This window comes from Bos indicus, chromosome 3 (genome assembly GCF_029378745.1).
Source record: "Bos indicus isolate NIAB-ARS_2022 breed Sahiwal x Tharparkar chromosome 3, NIAB-ARS_B.indTharparkar_mat_pri_1.0, whole genome shotgun sequence".
NCBI classification, from domain to species: domain Eukaryota; kingdom Metazoa; phylum Chordata; class Mammalia; order Artiodactyla; family Bovidae; genus Bos; species Bos indicus.
This window is the reverse complement of record NC_091762.1, coordinates 34,658,725-34,677,085: the sequence shown is the minus strand read 5'-3', so window position 1 is coordinate 34,677,085 and position 18,361 is coordinate 34,658,725. Positions and strand designations below refer to the sequence as shown.

The 18,361-nt window shown below is 44.1% G+C and overlaps 2 protein-coding genes and 1 non-coding gene across 4 annotated transcripts; 2 read left to right on the top strand and 1 right to left on the bottom strand.

Annotated features, from left to right (window-relative positions):
- The first annotated feature begins 1,476 nt into the window (after positions 1-1,476).
- Positions 1,477-7,211, top strand: TMEM167B (transmembrane protein 167B). The gene is made up of 3 exons (XM_070785979.1): positions 1,477-1,631; positions 3,700-3,831; positions 4,720-7,211. The coding sequence occupies exons 1-3, from the start codon at positions 1,622-1,624 to the stop codon at positions 4,800-4,802; spliced, it is 225 nt and encodes a 74-aa protein (XP_070642080.1). The 5' UTR covers positions 1,477-1,621; the 3' UTR covers positions 4,803-7,211.
- Positions 6,833-18,254, bottom strand: CFAP276 (cilia and flagella associated protein 276). 2 transcript variants are annotated; one of them, XR_011565768.1, is made up of 6 exons: positions 18,066-18,254; positions 15,577-15,693; positions 14,987-15,102; positions 14,529-14,656; positions 13,995-14,133; positions 6,833-8,624 (listed from the first exon to the last, which is right to left on the bottom strand). XR_011565768.1 is itself a non-coding variant. In XM_019956940.2 (5 exons), exons 1-5 carry the CDS (start codon positions 18,144-18,146, stop codon positions 14,063-14,065), a joined length of 513 nt encoding a protein of 170 aa, XP_019812499.1. In that variant the 5' UTR covers positions 18,147-18,254; the 3' UTR covers positions 13,985-14,062. The 2 variants fall into 2 exon arrangements, 1 of the variants encoding a protein (XP_019812499.1); XM_019956940.2 differs by lacking the exon at positions 6,833-8,624 and having other exon boundaries at positions 13,985-14,133.
- Positions 11,711-12,153, top strand: LOC139182400 (small Cajal body-specific RNA 2). The gene has a single exon (XR_011566063.1). It is a non-coding gene; the product is annotated as a small Cajal body-specific RNA 2 (non-coding RNA).
- Positions 18,255-18,361: the final 107 nt, after the last annotated feature.

The window sequence follows — 18,361 nt, the reverse complement described above, 5'->3', positions numbered from 1 at the left end:
AGTTTGGGGCTTTTATCCAGCTTTGGCGTAGGGAACTAACAGTTCGTGGCCAGTGATGATGGTGCTGATACTGTTTTAGATAACTGTTGATGAAAAGTTCAAAGGCCAAGACAATTAGGGACTTTTCGGTTTTGTTTTGCTTTTGAGTAGTCCTTGGCAGTTCTTTGGGGCAGGGGGATTTGTCTGTGTGTATGGGCACAAAATGATTTGCTTTGTCTTATTTGTTCTGTATGTCGTCTTCGTTTTTTGTTCTCCGTTTAAGCACATTTTCACAAGAAGTCTGTCCTCCAACAGGCCTTTTTTGACTTGCCCCTCTACTCCAGCTCCTAGGAGGCTTTGGTACCTTTTCTTCGGCGTAACCAAGCAGGTCGCCGCCACCAGATGGCACTGCAGCAAGAGGGGCAGAGGGTCCCTTCAGGACTTTGACAACCGCGGACCAGCTGTAACCTTACAGTTTCAACCTCGAATGATTCAGTCGCACTTTCGCCCTGGCTCTAATAAAGAAGATCGAGTTGTGTGGAATTAAGGATTTCAATGCAGAAACGGGATCTGTAGCTTTGTCTCCTCCGTTCTGCGCCACCGTTAAACTGAAGGTGTTTTTCGTCAAGTTGTGAAAATGTGAGAAAGGCTACCCCAATATCGCCGTTTCCTGGCTAAAGTGGCCGAGACGGCCCCACTTTATCTAAATACGGGAGATAACCGAGACCATCCTGACATTTTAAAGAAAAATTCATACAAACTGGCAATTACCAAAACGTTTCCCGACAACGTGGAGCTTTAGCACATGAAATACGCAACTTGTTTTTGTTATAAGGTTCCTAATTTCATTTGAAAGTTCAGATGCAGCCTCATCATCCAGATTTCCATACGGAGTAAGAACGATCCGCGCAGCAAGCGCTGTCCCAGAGGCTGCAGGCGTCGCCTCAGGACCCCAGTTGTCTGCGTTCTCTTACGTGGAAGCTTGAGAGACTTCTCCATTGCAGGGGGGCTGCTGCACACACACAACCAGAGCAGCTGCCACAGCGAAAAATAAAGTGCAAAACTGCAAGCCTTTACCTTTTCCGGCTCAGACGGTAAAGCGTCTGCCTGCAATGCATGAGACCCGGGTTCGATCCCTGGGTCGGGAGGATGCCCTGGAGAAGGAAATGGCAACCCACTTCAGTACTCTCGCCTGGAAAATCCCATGGACGGAGGAGCCTGGTAGGCTACAGTCCATAGGGTCGCAAAGAGTCGGACACAACTTCAGTTTCTTTCACTTTACCTTTTCAAACACAACGACGGGAGCAGATCAGATTAGCCCCAGCACTAAATCTGCAGGGGGACCCAGAAGATATTGTTTACCATGGCCACGAAGGACGCCTTCTGGACAGCTTTCTTCTCACCCACACCTTTTCTTGCGAGTTCCACCCACGCAGGTTCCCCTAGCTCGGTAATCTCCTAGCCACGACTGATTGCGTTTGGCGCTCGCCTCCCTTCCCTTGCGCCTGCGTAGTACGGCTCCTGCCCGTTGCCGCGGCCCGGATCGGGAAGTGTCAGGTGGGAGCTGGGTTCCCCCGGTCTTCGCCGCTACCGCCACTGACCCCTCCCCCGGACTCCCTATCCAGGACCGGGCCCAGCCGCCATGACGAACGGTGAGAACCAATGCCCAGAGCAAAGGATGGGAGTCCAGTACACTAGGGAAAACGTGGCGGGCGGAGCCCGATTGACGTGGCCGTTCTCCCCGCCCCCTCCCATCGGAGTCCTCCCTTTGGCTTCTCCGTGTCCCTAACTCCTGTTTCCTGTACTACTCCGCGGGTTCCCCCGTCGCGTGCACATCTAGAACCCCCAGTGCCTCTTGTGCCCACACCCCGAGTCCTTGGTCCCTAGCCTGTATTTTCACTTCTCTCTTCTAGAAGTTCGTTTTGGCCCTTACAAGCCGTTTCGCGAGGCCACTCCTGGTTGAGCTGTTGCTGTGAAGTGAAAGTCGCTCAGTCGTGTCCGACTCTTTGCGACCCCATGGAATATACAGTCCATGGAATTCTCCCGGCTAGAATAATGGAGTGGGTAGCCTTTCCCTTCTCCAGGGGATCTTCCCAACCCAGGGATTGAACTCAGGTCTCCCACATTGCAGGCAGAGTCTTTACTGTCTGAGCCACCGGAGAAGCCCGAGCTATTGCTGTAGCACCAGGGAAATGAGAGAATCCTCCTCACAGCCCTCTGTTTTCTCATACTTTCGGATAGTAGGCATCTTGGGAAGACCAAGAAATCATAGAGGGTTTTTAAGGCCCACAGTTTTTTTTTGGGGGGGGGTGAATGTGAATCCTAAAAAAAAAGTTCTTATTTTGTTAAAATGCCAGAAAGCTTTCTTTTATTTGATTCTAAAGTCTTGCCTGGGCGATCTCATCTGGAGACCGTAGGGAAAGTTGCAAGGGTTGGGTACTGCGTCTTCTAAAGTTGTGGCAGTTGCCACCCTGTTTATCTGACCTAATTTTGCAGGCCTCTTCGAACACGATTATATAGACAACGATTTCCCCATTCCAGCGAAGGACAGGAAACGAGGCCTTTGTGTTCTTTAGAGTCCATCTTACTGGAAAAAAGATGACAAGGCCTCTTACACAGTATGATTAGAGGGGCATAGGAGAGTATTTCTCAAAAAGTACCTTTTCCATAAGCCTTTCACCTCGTGACTTTTGGCTTTGCAAAAACTTACAGGAGGAGGAGATTAGCAGGTAAAGGTATTGTTCATCCTAAAAACTTGGTATATGTATTAATTTACTGGACTGTTGCTGTGTGACATCTAGCTGTGAGATAGTTTTACTGGAGGGAGAGAGGGAGATAGAGTGGTCCAGAACTGGGAGATGCTGGTTGTGTCAAATATTCTTTTGAAGCTTTCTGGACAGTCAGAGGTCTAAGGTTACTAGACACAGTACAGGAAGGGTCATCACCTAGAGGAAAAAGTCATCTGAACTGAGAAATAAGGAAGCAATTGAACACATAGTAATTAATGAATAAATTTTAGTCACCGTTCCCCCCTTTGTGGTCTGATTGTTTTTTTTTTCCACTTAGATGATTCATTGTGCTTACCAGACATAGCTCAGTTTACATATGTAAGAACTAGAACTATGTGTTCAAAGCTTTTTTCTCGCACTTGTTCCACCACGATGAAGCCTCAAAAAAAATTTTTTTTGGCTTGTTTGTTCTCAAGAATCTGTTACTCTGGCAGAAATTTGGTTTGTAAGTAGAGTATGATGCATGAAGTGTAAGACAAAACACAGGAAAATTAGTCATATGATTTCTAACTCTTGCAGTTTCCATTAAGCTTTTGCCTTATCATATTCATTACCAACAGATGAAGCTCTGAAAGACTTGGCTAAGTATCTAGCTCTTCTTTATCACATGAGTGATTTCTAGTAAGAGCACATTTCAATCTCTCAGCTCAGGCACCAAGGATTCTTATACTTCTCTCAACATGTTGCCCACACTGGCCATTCCTGGCAAGCTGATTCCACATTAACTGGCACACTCTTCTCAGAACTTGCATTTCTTGAAAGGAGAGGGAAGAAGGCAGTGAGATCTTGCCAGGACCTTGGCTCCTTCTTGTCAGAGCTGGCACTGCCACTGAGGTCACCACCTTGGTATTATATCACATTGTGTTCTCCAGTGGCATTACTTGTCCCAAGCTGGATTAGCACCTAAGGCTTTCTTCTCTTCCTGTAACAGTGTACTCCTTGGATGGGATTCTGGTGTTTGGTTTGCTGTTTGTTTGCACCTGTGCCTACTTCAAGAAAGTACCTCGTCTCAAAACCTGGCTGCTCTCAGAAAAGAAGGGAGTTTGGGGTGTGTTTTACAAAGGTAAGATCATATCTGTTCAGGGAGAGGAAGTTGCCATCTCTGGACAGTGAGGTGCTGCCAAGTGAAGGTGGGACAGGCTGGGATTATATTTGGTTCAACTTTTATGTAATTGTTTGTTTTAGCTACAAAGTAATTTTAATATTCTCTGTGGCATAAAAGTGTATAATTTAAACAATTTTAGACTGGACTGGAATTGTTGGGAGTAATATTTTCCCAGTGAAAAGTTGTTTTTTTTTTTTCCCGAATTTCTGGAAGAATATATTGGAGTTTTTTTTTTTAAGTATTGTTTTTATTAACTCAGATGCTTTTTTACTTTTTATTTTGGGCACCTTCATCTGGAATCCTATTTACCTAAGTATTTTTTCAAAATAGGGCAAAATTTAAACTAATGATATATTCACGTAAAACCTAGGGCTTAAGGGTAGTACTTATTTATTTTTTTTTAATATTTTTATTTACTTATTAATTTGCTGAGTCAAGTCCTGGTTGTGTCATGTGAGTTGCAGCTCATAGACTCCAGTGCTGTTAATTTGCTGAGTCGAGTTTTAGTTATGTCATGAGAGCTGCAGCACACAGACTCTCCAGTTGTGGCACATGGGCTCAGTAGTTTCTGTGCATGGGTTTAGTTGCCCCACAGCATGTGGGATTTTAATTCCTCCACCAGGGATCGAACCCAAGTCCCCTGCATTGCAAGGCAGATTCTTAACCACTGGACCACCAGGGAAGTCCTGAGTAGTATTTAAATACATTCCTGGATGGGTTGATTCTTGAGATCCTTAACAGGTCTCTTTATCTGTGACTAAAGATTTCAAAATATCACCTTGAAAGTGAGGACTTACATAAGGGGCAAGGTGTGATTCCTTTTCTCTTTTTATTATTTCCTGCTAGCTGCTGTAATTGGAACCAGGCTGCATGCTGCTGTGGCAATCGCCTGCATTGTGATGGCCTTCTACGTCCTGTTTATAAAATGAATTCTGAAGCATCCATTTCATCAACCGCCAGCCAAGGGGACAAAGGTGAAGAACCTGTCAGGAGCCTGGGCGCAGCATAGGAAAGCTCAGCTAAAATCATCGAAGTCCCCAGGATGACACCACAGCATCTTCCCCTGCTTCCTGTGGGGAAAACTCCTCATGATTACAAACATTATTTATGCTTCAGGGGACTACAGAAAGCAAACTTCCTTTGACCTGCTTGTAAATCAGTCCTCAGCAGAGAGCATATAATGTCCAGATAAATTACTCCCCTCGGTGATACGATTCCATACCTCCTGCTTAAAAACTGATACCTATTTTGTTCTTCAGCCCCTCATCAGGCTTTTTTCAAACTGAGGCTCATTAGGGGAGGATATAGGCTGTGTTCAAACTTCTTGGAAAGAGAGATAATTTTTAAGACTTGACTTTTATTTTTACTGTTTTATTTGGATGTGATAAATTGCAGGAGTGCTGGGAGGGTGGGGTTGGGAGGCTGAGTGGGAAATAGTAGTTAAACAATGCCAAGACATTGTTTTGGCTTTGGAAATTTATCTTTCACATACCCACCTGGGAACATAGAGAGGCAAGATCCTCACTGCAAAAAGAAACAGTGAAAATAGCTCTGCTGTGTGCTGGAGCTCAGGAGTTTTGCCAAAACAATCTGGGCCTACATAAGATTTGGAAATTATCTGTCTATGGTGAGACCTGAAAGGAGTGATTTAGACAAGAAACAATGTTCCATTCAGCAATATTCCCAAAAGGAAACTTCACCCCTTCAAATGGTATATGGAAACTGTTGCTATTTTCCTAAAATTTTTAAAATTTTTTCTAAATGACTGAGTGCTAAATACTGTTACTCAGTTTTAAATGCCACCACTAAGGGAAAGAGAAACTATTGAAGAAATAATTATTTAATATATTTGCAGTTGGGGTAGAAGAAATAAATACATTTAGTGTATTAATTCATATGCTAGTAAAGTCATCTAGAATTTATTGGGATGTTAGATGGAAGTTTTGTCATGTTACTGAAGATACAAACTTATTTTTTGTTTAAATCTGGGTTATTATGGCAATTTTCAGTCAATTGTGTTTTTTGGTTCATTTTAAATTTTGTTCATGTTGCAGTACTCTTTAGCTGTCTCTTGGAAATTATAAGAACATTAGAAATTTTAATGAGAAATTGATGGCACTCATATGCATGTTTGTACAGTTCATACAATCCATGAATAAATGAGAGTGTCTTCTAAAGTAAAGGAAAACCCAGGTTTCCAATTGAGATTGATGGATGAGCTTTTCCATGGAGTAAACTCCTGAGCAAATAGTTTTAGATGACTCTTATATTTGAAGGGAAGACTTCTCCATTCCCTCCTTCTTATATCTACAAAAGGATTAACTGTCGCATTTATGAAGCCTAGAATTTCTCTTAAAAAAAATTGGTCAAATTATTGTAAAGAGCAAGCATAGACATAGGTCTACCAGTTGAACTGCTCATTAAAGTAAAACTTGACTATGGACAAGTTGGCTGTGGTTGATCCCTTTGTGGTAGTAAATTGTCTTTTGTCTTATTCCAAAAGAACAAAAGCTGCTAGGAAGTTTAGATTCTGAAACACTCAGTTTAGTGCTTTGAGGGTTCCTAGAAGTATAGAAAGTCATCAAGTAAACACTACATGTCTAATCATCATCTCTGGCTGTTATCTCCAGAATTGGTCTACAGGGTAAATTTCAATGATTCCTATATTTTCATTGTCATTTCTGAGACTTTTTCACACAAGAGAAAGGAAAGCTAGTGGAACAGAAAGAGTTACACCTTGTGGGTGTCAATTTGGAACCTGTTGGCCAGCAGGAATGTCACTCCCTGGAAATACAGGTTCAGCGTGTTTTGCACTTGTTATTTTGTAGCTTTAATGACTTTTGTTTCCTAATAGGGCTAATAACTTAGAGCTTCTTCATATTTTAAACTAGTTCCATTTCACAGTTCAAATCAATTTTTACAGCTTCCTGCGTGGGTCATCTTGACCTGAACTCTTGAATTGTTATATTTTGAGATGTTTTCATACCAGAACATACCAAAAAGTGCATGGAGTAAAGGTAATTTACAGCAAGAAACAAATACACAGCTTGTTTCATTTCTTTATATAAGCAGATAAGCAGAAACTTGTTTTATTCATTACTTTGATTGATGTATCATAAATTTTTGACTGAAAATTGTAGGAAGTTGTTCCTCTAAGAGAGTCTTTTAGGGGTGGAAGCATGGGGATAGCAGTATTGCCTCAGATTCAAACTGGCATCACCATAAATGTTGTATGCCAGGGTGGAATGAAGTCAGCTTTTTATAGTTGAAATAAAATTTTTTATTCATCATTGTCTGCACAGTCCTTGAAAATAAAATTTTTCCCTACCGTTTTTGTCCATTTTTGTCACATGCATACTGAATTGTTGAACTTTGTTTAATACTCGCCTGGGCTCTGCCTATAGTATACCTTGTTAGTTGGCATTAGTGAATACTGTCAGTCCTGTTAACCCATGTGATGGCCATTGAATGTATGATGTATGTATGATACAGTTCAGAATCAACGAAGGCATAGCTCTCTCCTTTGAGGGGGTGTGTGTGTGTGTGTACATGCATATGTAAGTTATAACCAACCTAGATAGCATATTCAAAAGCAGAGACATTACTTTGCCAACAAAGGTCCGTCTAGTCAAGGCTATGGTTTTTCCTGTGGTCATGTATGGATGTGAGAGTTGGACTGTGAAGAAGGCTGAGCACCAAAGAATTGATGCCTTTGAACTGTGGTGTTGGAGAAGACTCTTGAGAGTCCCTTGGACTGCAAGGAGATCCAACCAGTCCATTCTAAAGGAGATCAGCCCTGGGATTTCTTTAGAAGGAATGATGCTAAAGCTGAAACTCCAGTACTTTGGCCAGCTCATGTGAAGAGTTGACTCATTGGAAAAGACTGATGCAGGGAGGGATTGGGGGCAGGAGGAGAAGGGGACGACAGAGGATGAGATGGCTGGATAGCATCACTGACTCAATGGACGTGAGTCTGGGTGAACTCCAGGAGTTGGTGATGGACAGGGAGGCCTGGCGTGCTGCGATTCATGGGGTCGCAAAGAGTCGGACACGACTGAGCGACTGAACTGAACTGAATATATACATACGTGTGTATATTTGCTCAGTTACGTCCAACTTTGTGACTCCGTAGACTATAGCCTGCCAGGCTCCTCTGTCCGTGGAATTTTCTAGGCAAGAATACTGGAGCAGGCTGCCATTTCCTACTCCAGGGGATCTTTCCATCTCAGGGATTGAACCTGAGTCTCTTGCTTTGGATTGGCAGGCAGATTCTTTACTACTGCGCCACCTGGTAAGCCTATAAGTGTATATATATATATATATATATATATATATATATATATATATATATATACACATATACATATACATATACATATATATACATACACACACACACACACACACGCACACACTATATATGTTTATACCAGCTATATATTACATATATATATATAAGCAAATATATTAATACATTTTGAGCTGTATTAAGTAATGTAGATAACATTTCCCAATATATTTTACCTACTACCGCTATTAAAATACAAGTGTCAACTGCCATTACCAGTCATTAAGTTTCTTCTGTAAAATGAGGTTTTCAGGTTACCCAGCCAGATACCTAGAAATTTCTTGGGCTTCTGACACATACAGTGGATACTTTCCCCCTATTTGTTTATTCCAAGTGCATGATGGGACTCACAAATATAACTTCACAAAATTCTGATTTGTCTTCCCCCTTCACATACATGTCACTGAAAAAGGAGAAAGAAGCAACTGAGACATTATACTCTCTGATGTGAAAGGAGCTAATTGTAATTTACATAATCATTTTTTCACTGATTTTAGAGGTTGAAAGATTTTAGTAGGTATGATAGTAAGTAAAAGCAAGTGAAGGGTAGCAGAGGGCTTTGTGTGGACAGGTATATGCCTGCCTTCCTTTACTCATTAGATATTCTGACCACTTCGTCCTTGGACTTAAGTCATCAATTCTCACCCTTTTCCTTTGGTAAAATGATGTTTGCCTTCTCCCTTGGGAGGAGATCCTGGGAAAGCTGGTGTTGGAATGATTAGAATTTGCTTTCTCCTGGGGAAAGAACTCATTCAACCTAGAGGGATCCTGAGGTTATATCATCTTATATCCAGAACTTGGATCAAAGATCAAAGAAACACTATAGATATGGTTATAAATATGTCACACAAAGATTCAAAGGCAATTATAATTCAGCATTGTGGGAATTTGTCCTGCCTTAGCAGGGCTCAAAGGAGAAAAGGAAAGATATACCCATTTGAATGCAGAGTTCCAAAGGACAGCAAGGAGAGATAAGAAAGCCTTCCTCAGCGATCAATGCAAAGAAATAGAGGAAAACAATAGAATGGGAAAGAACAGAGATCTCTTCAAGAAAACTAGAGATACTAAGGGATTACAAATAGCTGTGAAAAGAAGAGAAGCAAAAAGCAAAGGAGAAAAGGAAAGATATAATAAGCATCTGAATGTAGAGTTCCAAAGAATAGCAAGGAGAGATAAGAAAGCCTTCCTCAGTGATCAATGCAAAGAAATAGCAGAAAACAACAGAATGGGAAAGACTAGGGATCTCCTCAAGAAAATTAGAGATACCAAAGGAATATTTCATGCAAAGATGGGCTTGATAAAGGACAGAAATAGTATGGACCTAACAGAAGCAGAAGATATTAAGAAGAGATGGCAAGAATACACAGAAGAACTATACAAAAAAAAGATCTTCACGACCCAGATAATTACAATGGTGTGATCACTCACCTAGAGCCAGATATCCTAGAATGTGAAGTCAAGTGGGCTTTAGAAAGCATCACTACAAACAAAGCTAGTGGAGGTGATGGAATTCCAGTTGACCTATTTCAAATTCTAAAAGATGATGCTGTGAAAGTGCTGCCCTCAATATGCCAGCAAATTTGGAAAACTCAGCAGTGGCCACAGGACTGGAAAAGGTCAGTTTTCATTCCAATCCCAAAGAAAGGCAATGCCAAAGAATGCTCAAACTACCGCACAATTGCACTCATCTCACATGCTAGTAAAGTAATGCTCAAAATTCTCCAAGCCAGGCTTCAGCAATACGTGAACCGTGAACTTCCAAATGTTCAAGCTGGTTTTAGAAAAGGCAGAGGAACCAGAGATCAAATTGCCAACATCCAATGGATCATGGAAAAAGGAAGAGCTCCACAAAAACATCTATTTCTGCTTTCTTGACTATGCCAAGCCTTTGACCGTGTGGATCACAATAAAGCGTGGAAAATTCTGAAAGAGATGGGAATACCAGACCACCTGACCTGCCTCTTGAGAAACCTGTATGCAGGTCAGGAAGCAACAGTTAGAACTGGACATGGAGCAACAGACTGGTTCCAAATAGGAAAAGGAGTACGTCAAGGCTGTATATTGTCATCCTGCTTATTTAACTTTTATGCAGAGTACATCAAGAGAAACCCTGGGCTGGAAGAAGCACAAGCTGGAATCAAGATTGCTGGGAGAAATATCAATAACCTCAGATATGCAGATGACACCACCCTTATGGCAGAAAGTGAAGAGAAACTAAAAAGTATCTTGATGAAAATGAAAGAGGAGAGTGAACAAGTTGGCTTAAAGCTTAACATTCAGAAAACTAAGATCATGCCATCTGGTCCCATCACTTCATGGGAAATAGATGGGGAAACAGTGGAAACAGTGTCAGACTTTATTTTTTGGGGCTCCAAAATCACTGCAGACGGTGATTGCAGCCATGAAATTAAAAGATGCTTACTCCTTGGAAGGAAAGTTATGACCAACCTAGACAGCATATTCAAAAGCAGAGACATTACTTTGCCAACAAAAGTCCGTCTAGTCAAGGCTATGGTTTTTCCAGTGGTCATGTATGGATGTGAGAGTTGGACTGTGAAGAAAGCTGAGCAGCAAAGAATTGATGCTTTTGAACTGTGGTGTTGGAGAAGACTCTTGAGAGTCCCTTGGACTGCAAGGAGATCCAACCAGTCCATTCTAAAGGAGATCAGTCCTGGGTGTTCTTTGGAAGGAATGATGCTAAAGCTGAAACTCCAATACTTTGGCCACCTCATGCAAAGAGTTGACTCATTGGAAAAGACTCTGATGCTGGGAGGGATTGGGGGCAGGAGGAGAAAGGGGACAATAGAGGATGAGATGGATGGATAACATTACCAACTCGATGGATATGAGTTTGAGTGAACTCCAGGAGTTGGTGATGGACAGGGAGGCCTGGCGTGCTGCGATTCATGGGGTCGCAAAGAGTTGGACACGACTGAGCGACTGAACTGAACGGAACTGAACTGATGGATGTGAGAATTAGACTATAAAGAAAGCTGAGCGCTGAAGAATTGATGCTTTTGAACTACGGCTCTTGAGAGTCCCTTGGACAGCAAGGAGATCCAACCAGTCAACCCTAAAGGAAATCAATCCCAAATATTCATTGGAAGGATTGATGCTGAAGTTGAAACTCCAATACTTTGGCCACCTGATGCGAAGAACTGACTCATTTGAAAAGACGCTGATGCTGGGAAAGATTGAAGACTAGAGGAGAAGGGGACAACAGAGGACGAGATAGTTGGATGGCATCACCGACTCAACGGACATGAGTTTGAGTAAGCTCTGAGAGTTGGTGGTGGACAGGGAAGTCTGGCGTGCTGGCATGCAGTCCATGGGGTCAGACATGACTGAGCGACTGAACCAGGGCCCTTGGTTCCCCTCCGAACCACGCGAGGGCAGCAAAGTGCACACTCGGAGATGGCCGGTGCTTGGTGGTTCCTCCCAAAAGTCTCCGGGGCCGGGGGCTATAAAAGAGGGTGCGAACTTCCGCTCCTTCACCGGAGGGAGAGCGGGCTGGAAGTGAGGTTGCTGTAAATTCCTGTGTGGTGTTGTGTGTGTGTGTGTGTGGGGGGGGGGGGGGGTGCGGTGCGCGTGTAGGCCGAGTGTGTGAGTGGATGCGTGAATGTCTGAGTGGGTGCGTGAATGTGTGCGTGCGTGCGCTCGCCCCTGCCCCCCTCCCCCGGCCTACACGTTGATCTTATTTGATCGGGTTGGGACTCCAGCCCCGCCGGTCCGACCCGAAATGAAAAGCTTCCCTCCTGCGAAGTCCTTCCTCGGGGCGCTGTGCAGCGAGGCCCCTTGGGCGGTGGCAACGCCGTGGCCCCGGAGGTTCCGAGCGGTCCTGTGGGGCCCGGCGCTCAGAAGTGATGAATTGATCAGATAGACGAGGCCGGGCTTGTCCCGCGCCATTGATTATCGAGGCGATTCTGATCTGAGCCTGGCCCAGGGCACGGCCGCCCGTGGCATTGGGGATAACGTGTCAACAGTCGACAGCTGGCTGGGGTCTTTGGCGGGCGTCGAACTAGCCGTCGCCCCGCCCGCAGGCGCCGAAGCTGAAAGGGGACAGAGACCTTGTTCTCTGCTGCAGTTTTACTTTTCTAGGCGCCTCCTTTTTTTTTTTTTTTTCTTTCGGTCCGCTTTGTCATTATGACTCGCGTGTGATACCAACACTGGTGCCCTAGGTCTAAAGACACTATACAGCGCCTGCCGGTGAAGGCATGTAGGTGTATACGCACGTCTGAAGTGAACTGAAGCCGCTCAGTCGTGTCTGACTCTTTGCTATCCCATGGACTGTATTCTACCAGTTTCTCTGTTCATGGGATTTTCCAGGCAAGAGTACTGGAATGGGTTGCCATTTCCTTCTCCAGGGGATCTTCCTGACCCAGGGATCGAACCCAGGTCTCCTGCATTGCAGGCAGACGCTTTACCCTCTGAGCCTGTGTATATAAGGACTTCCCAGGTGGCTCAGTGGTAAAGAATTCGTCTGCAGTGCAGGAGACCGATTCGATCCCTGGGTTGGGAAGATCCCCTGAAGAAGGAAATGGCAACCCACCCCAGTATTCTTCCCTGAAGAATCCCATGGACAGAGGCGCCTGGTGGGCTACAGTCCATGGAGTGGGAAGGAGTAGGATATAATTTAATGACTAAACAACAATATATGTGTATATATCCATAAGAGAACTTGGAAAGCTTATAAGAATTCAGATTCCAGGGACCCGCACCAGATTTACTGAATTATAATTATCAGAGAGGTCTAGAAATCAGGATTATTTAAAGCCTCCATGCATGGATCGCAGTAATAAATTTTTCGATGTTCAGTATCAATTCGCATGAGGTGATTATCCAGAGAGTCACCCCTCTCTGCTACTTTCAGCCCTTCCAAATAATGAGAACTGAAAATATTGCCACTTAGCAGTAAACACTATGAATAAATTGGAGAATCTCTGTAGAAGAGGGACTGTTAGTTTGGTGGAATTTAAGGACCCTGCACTTGAGTACCAAATAGAAGCCCTTTCATGTCTTGATTTATTCAACAGTGCACATGCTGTCCAAGTTTAGAAATGGGAACTTAATTGTACAATATTCTAAAGGGTCTGTCATTTCTTGCTCATTCTGACAGCAGGTTCCTGTGAGTGGCTTGTAATTTTAGAAACCACATTAATGCATTAGTTTTTAGGTACTTTCAGACCCTAGGATCAGATTGTTAAGCTCTGTTTCTAAGAATCAGGGGCTATAAATCTAGGCAACGAAAAAAGAATTGACTCCCAGGCAAGGAGACAGCAGAGTTAAGAGAGTGAACAATGGAAAGGAAGAAGGACCAGGGAGACTGAGCTCTCATGGATAAGGAGAGCCCAGAAAATGACTAAGTCCAGAAGGTCTGGAATCTGTTAAGTGTGACCTCTGCATAAATATTAATGCTACAAAGAGCTACTAAAGTTAGTGTCTCTAAGTTCATTGAGAGAATGGACAATGCCCATTCTTGTCTCCCTAACAATTAGCTCAACAGCTGACACATGAAAAGTTTTCAAGAAAGGTTGAATGGCTATATATCTGTATAGTTGGAATGACTCCAGTTTACAAAATGTGAATACCTGTCTCCTGCCAAAAGCAGTGCTGTTCTGTCCTAAATCCTTATCTTTTTCAGCAGGTTGACTCCAAATTGCAAATATTGCCCAATAGCATTAGTTTCTAGAAACTGAGAAACTTCCACACTTTAAGAGTAGTCAAGTGGCAACTTATAGTCTGCGGGTAACAGATACTCCAGGCTTCAACTTACACAAATCTATTTAATGGAGGTGGTCGGCGGGATGTTCCACAATGATTAGTCCAGGGGCCTGTCAACACTTATGTGGAGAAGAAGCCACCATCATTCTTTCGGGAGTACCCTCCATTGGTGGCTGCAGTGTGAGGGGACACTGTGGAGAAAAGAAGAAGGAATGGGCTGTGAATTTAAGATCTGTTGCCTTTTCTGGGAATTTGTCACCCATACTTTCATGGGGACCATGGAGAAGGTTCTAACAGCTGGGGAAACACAAGACTGATGGGAAGCTACAGGTCTTTTCCCAGGTTTCTGTCCTTTGCTGAAAATTCTTGTCCATTAGACCTAAGGCTAAGGCAGAGGCTCTGAAACGGAATTCATTTCCTAGCCCTATAGTCAGCACGTCCCTGGCATTCATCTGATATGTGCCAGACTCAGTTATCCCTCATGTTCCCTAATAGCCAGCCACCTCAACTCCCTGATTCCTGTGTCCATTGAGAAAAACTCTTGCACCACCCATCTTCCTCCATTCCTCAGTCTTCTAACCCTTACCTATGGATCCCTGTATGCTGTGAATAGACTCCTTCTTAGGGTTGATCCAATGTCTGATGTTAGCTCTGGAAGTGATGAGGGGTGGTTGGGGAGCGGGTAAAAATTCTCCAGGGAATTGGGTCTTGATTCTGGAAGATGATGTGGGAAGAACAGGGGAGAATGAAATCAATCAAGAGAAGAAGGTAAGGAGGGAAGGAGTTGCATGCAACCTCAAAAATATAGCAACCAAAGGCCCTTTCTAGCCTCTCAAATTAACCAAATGTTTTATTATACAGATGAGCCCAATTTTGGAAGATCTCATTTTGGAAAAAAGAAACCCACAGAAATTGTATTACAGAAGTTAAAAAATGCAAAAATCTATACAAATAGGAACCTATCGATTATTTCCCAGGTGACGGTTTACCTTACTTGATTGGATGGCATTGTTCTTAGGGAGAGGCTCTGCCTCCACCACTTACCGGCGGGTATCCTGGATGGTCTCCTGGTGTGTGAGTATCTCACTCTTGTTCTTGAATGTCCCTGTGTGGTGGTTGTACAAGGCTGCTAAGCGGAAATCCAGGTCATCCTTTGGTATCTACAGAGGAAGCCAACCCTCTCAGGGTTAACTTGCCACCGTGTACCCATTCTAGTTGGGTTCTATTGGGTTCTACTCTTCTCCCAAAGCAGAGTGAACCCTTTTGGGGCCTGAGACCCACCAGCTCTTTACACACCAAATTACTGTACATGATGACTTCTTAAATCTTGTCCATACAGAATTGTCTCGTGCTTAAGTCTAAGGAGTGGGAAGCTCTCCTGGAGACATGGGAACCTCTTGAGCTTAATGGGCCTTACCTCATTCATGGTTATAATGAGAAGTCTAGTGAGAGAATGATTTGCTCCAAATAATTAACTGCAGCAAAACTCAAGCCTTTTGCCTTCCCAGAGATAGGATCTTGGATTGGGGGCAAGATAAAGCTGCTAAAGCAGTCAGGGACAGCCTGCCTTTCAAAAAGGATAGTCATTAGTCCTAAGTGGATATAATGAGAAATAGCATTTCAATGCTAGGTACCTCTGAATAAAAAAAAAAACCATCCCGTTTCATGGAGGTAATTGTGGGAGTTGAGCTGAGTCGACACCAGGGTTCCTGTTGCTGAGCAAGGTGAGTTGGGTTCTTATATGGCAGTTTCTGCAAAAGAGAAACCACACCCACAACTGGTTACCGAAGGCCTTGCTGATGTGGTAGCATCAGTGACATCCATCCCCTCATGCCATTCCATTTTAATTGAATCGAGACATCTAAACGGGAAGGATGATATGGGGCAAGCCTCCCAGCCTTTTGACCCTCCTAAGTTTTCCCTTAGAACTGAAAGAAATGGACCAGGAAGACAGGGAAAGGGGTGAAGTGGGACATGAAGTGAAGGATGGGGAGCAGACAGGCAAGATGAGCTCAGGTTCAGAAGTCCTGAGTTTGAAGAAGAGGTAAGATATTCTAATGCAATATGCAGTTGTTGGAGTAACAGCTGAAGCCTCCCAAAAAGAATCTGACCAAAAAGGAAGAGGTGGTTCATGAGGACTGCACAATATTATAATGGGGTTGGCTGGGGGCAGTCAGAGACAAGAGAATCGGGAGAGGAGAATCAGGAGAGAACAGTGTCTAAACAGGTGAGAAAAAATTTTCGGTAAGCAAGGAAGGGTCATTGTTTCTGCGGGAGTGTCAAAAAAATTCATTGAATGTTTGGTTCTCTCATTAAAACCCCACAAGTATGAATATGAAAAGCACATAGCTGATTTCTTCATTACATGTAAAATGCCATATTGCTCACCACTGTGTCCCCAGTACCCAGCACAGTGACCTAAAACATGGTGTTCTAAAATGAGATGCTCATGGAACCAGTGACTGAATTCCAGTGAGTACAGCTACAACCTAGTAGAACTCTCATTCATCTTATCTGATGCTGGAACCTTCTTCATCCCCGGTATATGGCACAGTGCTGCATGACTCAGCTCACCATTAATTGAAGGGTGTGGACCAGGCACTATGTTATCACCAAGAAAGATGAAAAGGAGATGGGAATATTACATATGATGCAAGCACAGGTAGCTCTTCCAGTCCTCCAAGGCTGCCTAAGCCTCATCATCTCTACAAGCAGAAGGGTGAGATGGTCTTTCTGAGAAAATCAGGCCTGTCAAGCATGAGCTGCCATCTTCACTATCCATTTTCCTTTCATTTCAGAGAAAGGGAAGTCCCTTTTATTCAAGAATAACTCTTCTTCCTGAACCCAGCCCTTCCTGGTACTTTAGGGAGCTGTGCTATCCTGGCATCTTCTGTAGCCAGTTTCTCCTCATCCTTTCGTCACTGTCTGGCTACGACTCCATGATGTTCCTACCGAGCCAGCCTTCTTTAAGAGTCAACACATACTACTCTCCACTTTCCCTCCCACCCCCTTTCCATCCCCTTTCCATACCAATACAGTCCGACCTCTGCCTCAAGCATCCACTGAAACTACTCTTGCTAATAACCTTTGTGGTTAGGTCAAATGGATCATTTCCAGACCTGATCTTATCTGACCTCGGTGGTTTCTGACGCCACAACTCTGATTCCACGAAATGTTCTCTCCATCCTGCATGGGTCTAGCTCCTCCTGGTTTTTCTTCTGCATCTGGCTATTATTTCTCAGCTTCCTTCTCAGCTCTGTTTTCTCTCTCTGCCCCTAAGTGGGATTCTCCAGGGGTTTCATTTCTGCCTTTCTGACTCTCACATTCACTGGATGAGCTCATTCCCTCCTATGGCTTAAAGTACCACTATATGAATACTGTGGCTTCCACACATTGTCAACCCACAGCCCTAACCGTGTTGTCTACTCATCATCTCCACAGAAGTGTCCCACAGGCACCAAAAAGCAACAGCTACATCATTGATCTCAACGTCATTCTCCCCAAACCTGCTTTTCCTGGACACCTCATTCAGTAAATGGTATCAGCTAAGCCCTCAGAAACCTAGGAGCCCTCCTAGACTGGCCACTCTCTTGGGCCCATATCCAGTCAGCCACAAAGCCCCATCAGTCCTGCCCTTTGCATCTTAACACCACCCCCTGCATCACTGCTTCAGGGTCCATTACTCCTCCCGGACCATCATGAAACACATATATACACAAACACATTCCAACATGAATCAAAGACAGATGTATAAAGCATGACCTGGTGTTTGATTCCTCTTTCCCACTCTATATACCTCACGTCTCTTCATAGAACAGTTTCCCAAATAGGGCAAAGCATTGCTTGGTAGAATCTGGGCCTGTGCAAGCCCCGTCAGACCAATCATTACTTAGGTCCGCAAGTGCCCCTTGTTCCTCTGGACTAGAGCGCCACTTCCCTCTGCTCAAAAGCACCGTGAAAGGTGGGGAGACCTGAATATGGGATCATGGAGGTAGGCAGAAAACAGACCTCTCTCGTACCTGACTCAGTGTCCTCCCCAGAGTTAAGTTACCACTTCTTCCAGTCAGGCCGACAGAAGAGTAAGGTCGACCCTACTGGGTACCTGCGTAAGAAACCTCAGTACCTTGGAAGCCCGTGACTTTCCCAAGTAGGAATCATCTTTATCCAACGCAGGGTTCTGGAAAGGGTCTCGGGTGAGAGGCATGGCAAAACACCGAGCGAGGCGCTCTTAAGAGGTGAGAGACCCGCGCAGCCGCACACAACCTAGCACGCGGAGGAGCCCGGGTCCCAATTGTTTGGAACGCCCAATTTCAGTTGCCAGGCAACTGCTCGGCCTTCTGTGACTAAGGCGAAGTCCCTCCGAGAAGGGCGCCACCTGGCGGTCCAACGCGGGAGGCCCCTCGGGAAGAAGCTTCTGGG

What these genes read in the sequence shown, in the direction of transcription:
- TMEM167B (XM_070785979.1), top strand. An exon ending in TTGGGGTGTGTTTTACAAAG is followed by an intron (nt 3,832 to 4,719) that starts GTAAGATCATAT and finishes ATTTCCTGCTAG; the next exon opens with CTGCTGTAATTGGAACCAGG.
- CFAP276 (XM_019956940.2), bottom strand. Translation starts at nt 18,146, where the DNA reads ATGCCTCTCACCCGAGACCCTTTCCAGAACCCTGCGTTGGATAAAGAT. An exon ending in GAAAGTCACGGGCTTCCAAG is followed by an intron (nt 15,694 to 18,065) that starts GTACTGAGGTTT and finishes TCTCTTTTGCAG; the next exon opens with AAACTGCCATATAAGAACCC. An exon ending in CAGCATACAGGGATCCATAG is followed by an intron (nt 14,134 to 14,528) that starts GTAAGGGTTAGA and finishes TTTTCTCCACAG; the next exon opens with TGTCCCCTCACACTGCAGCC.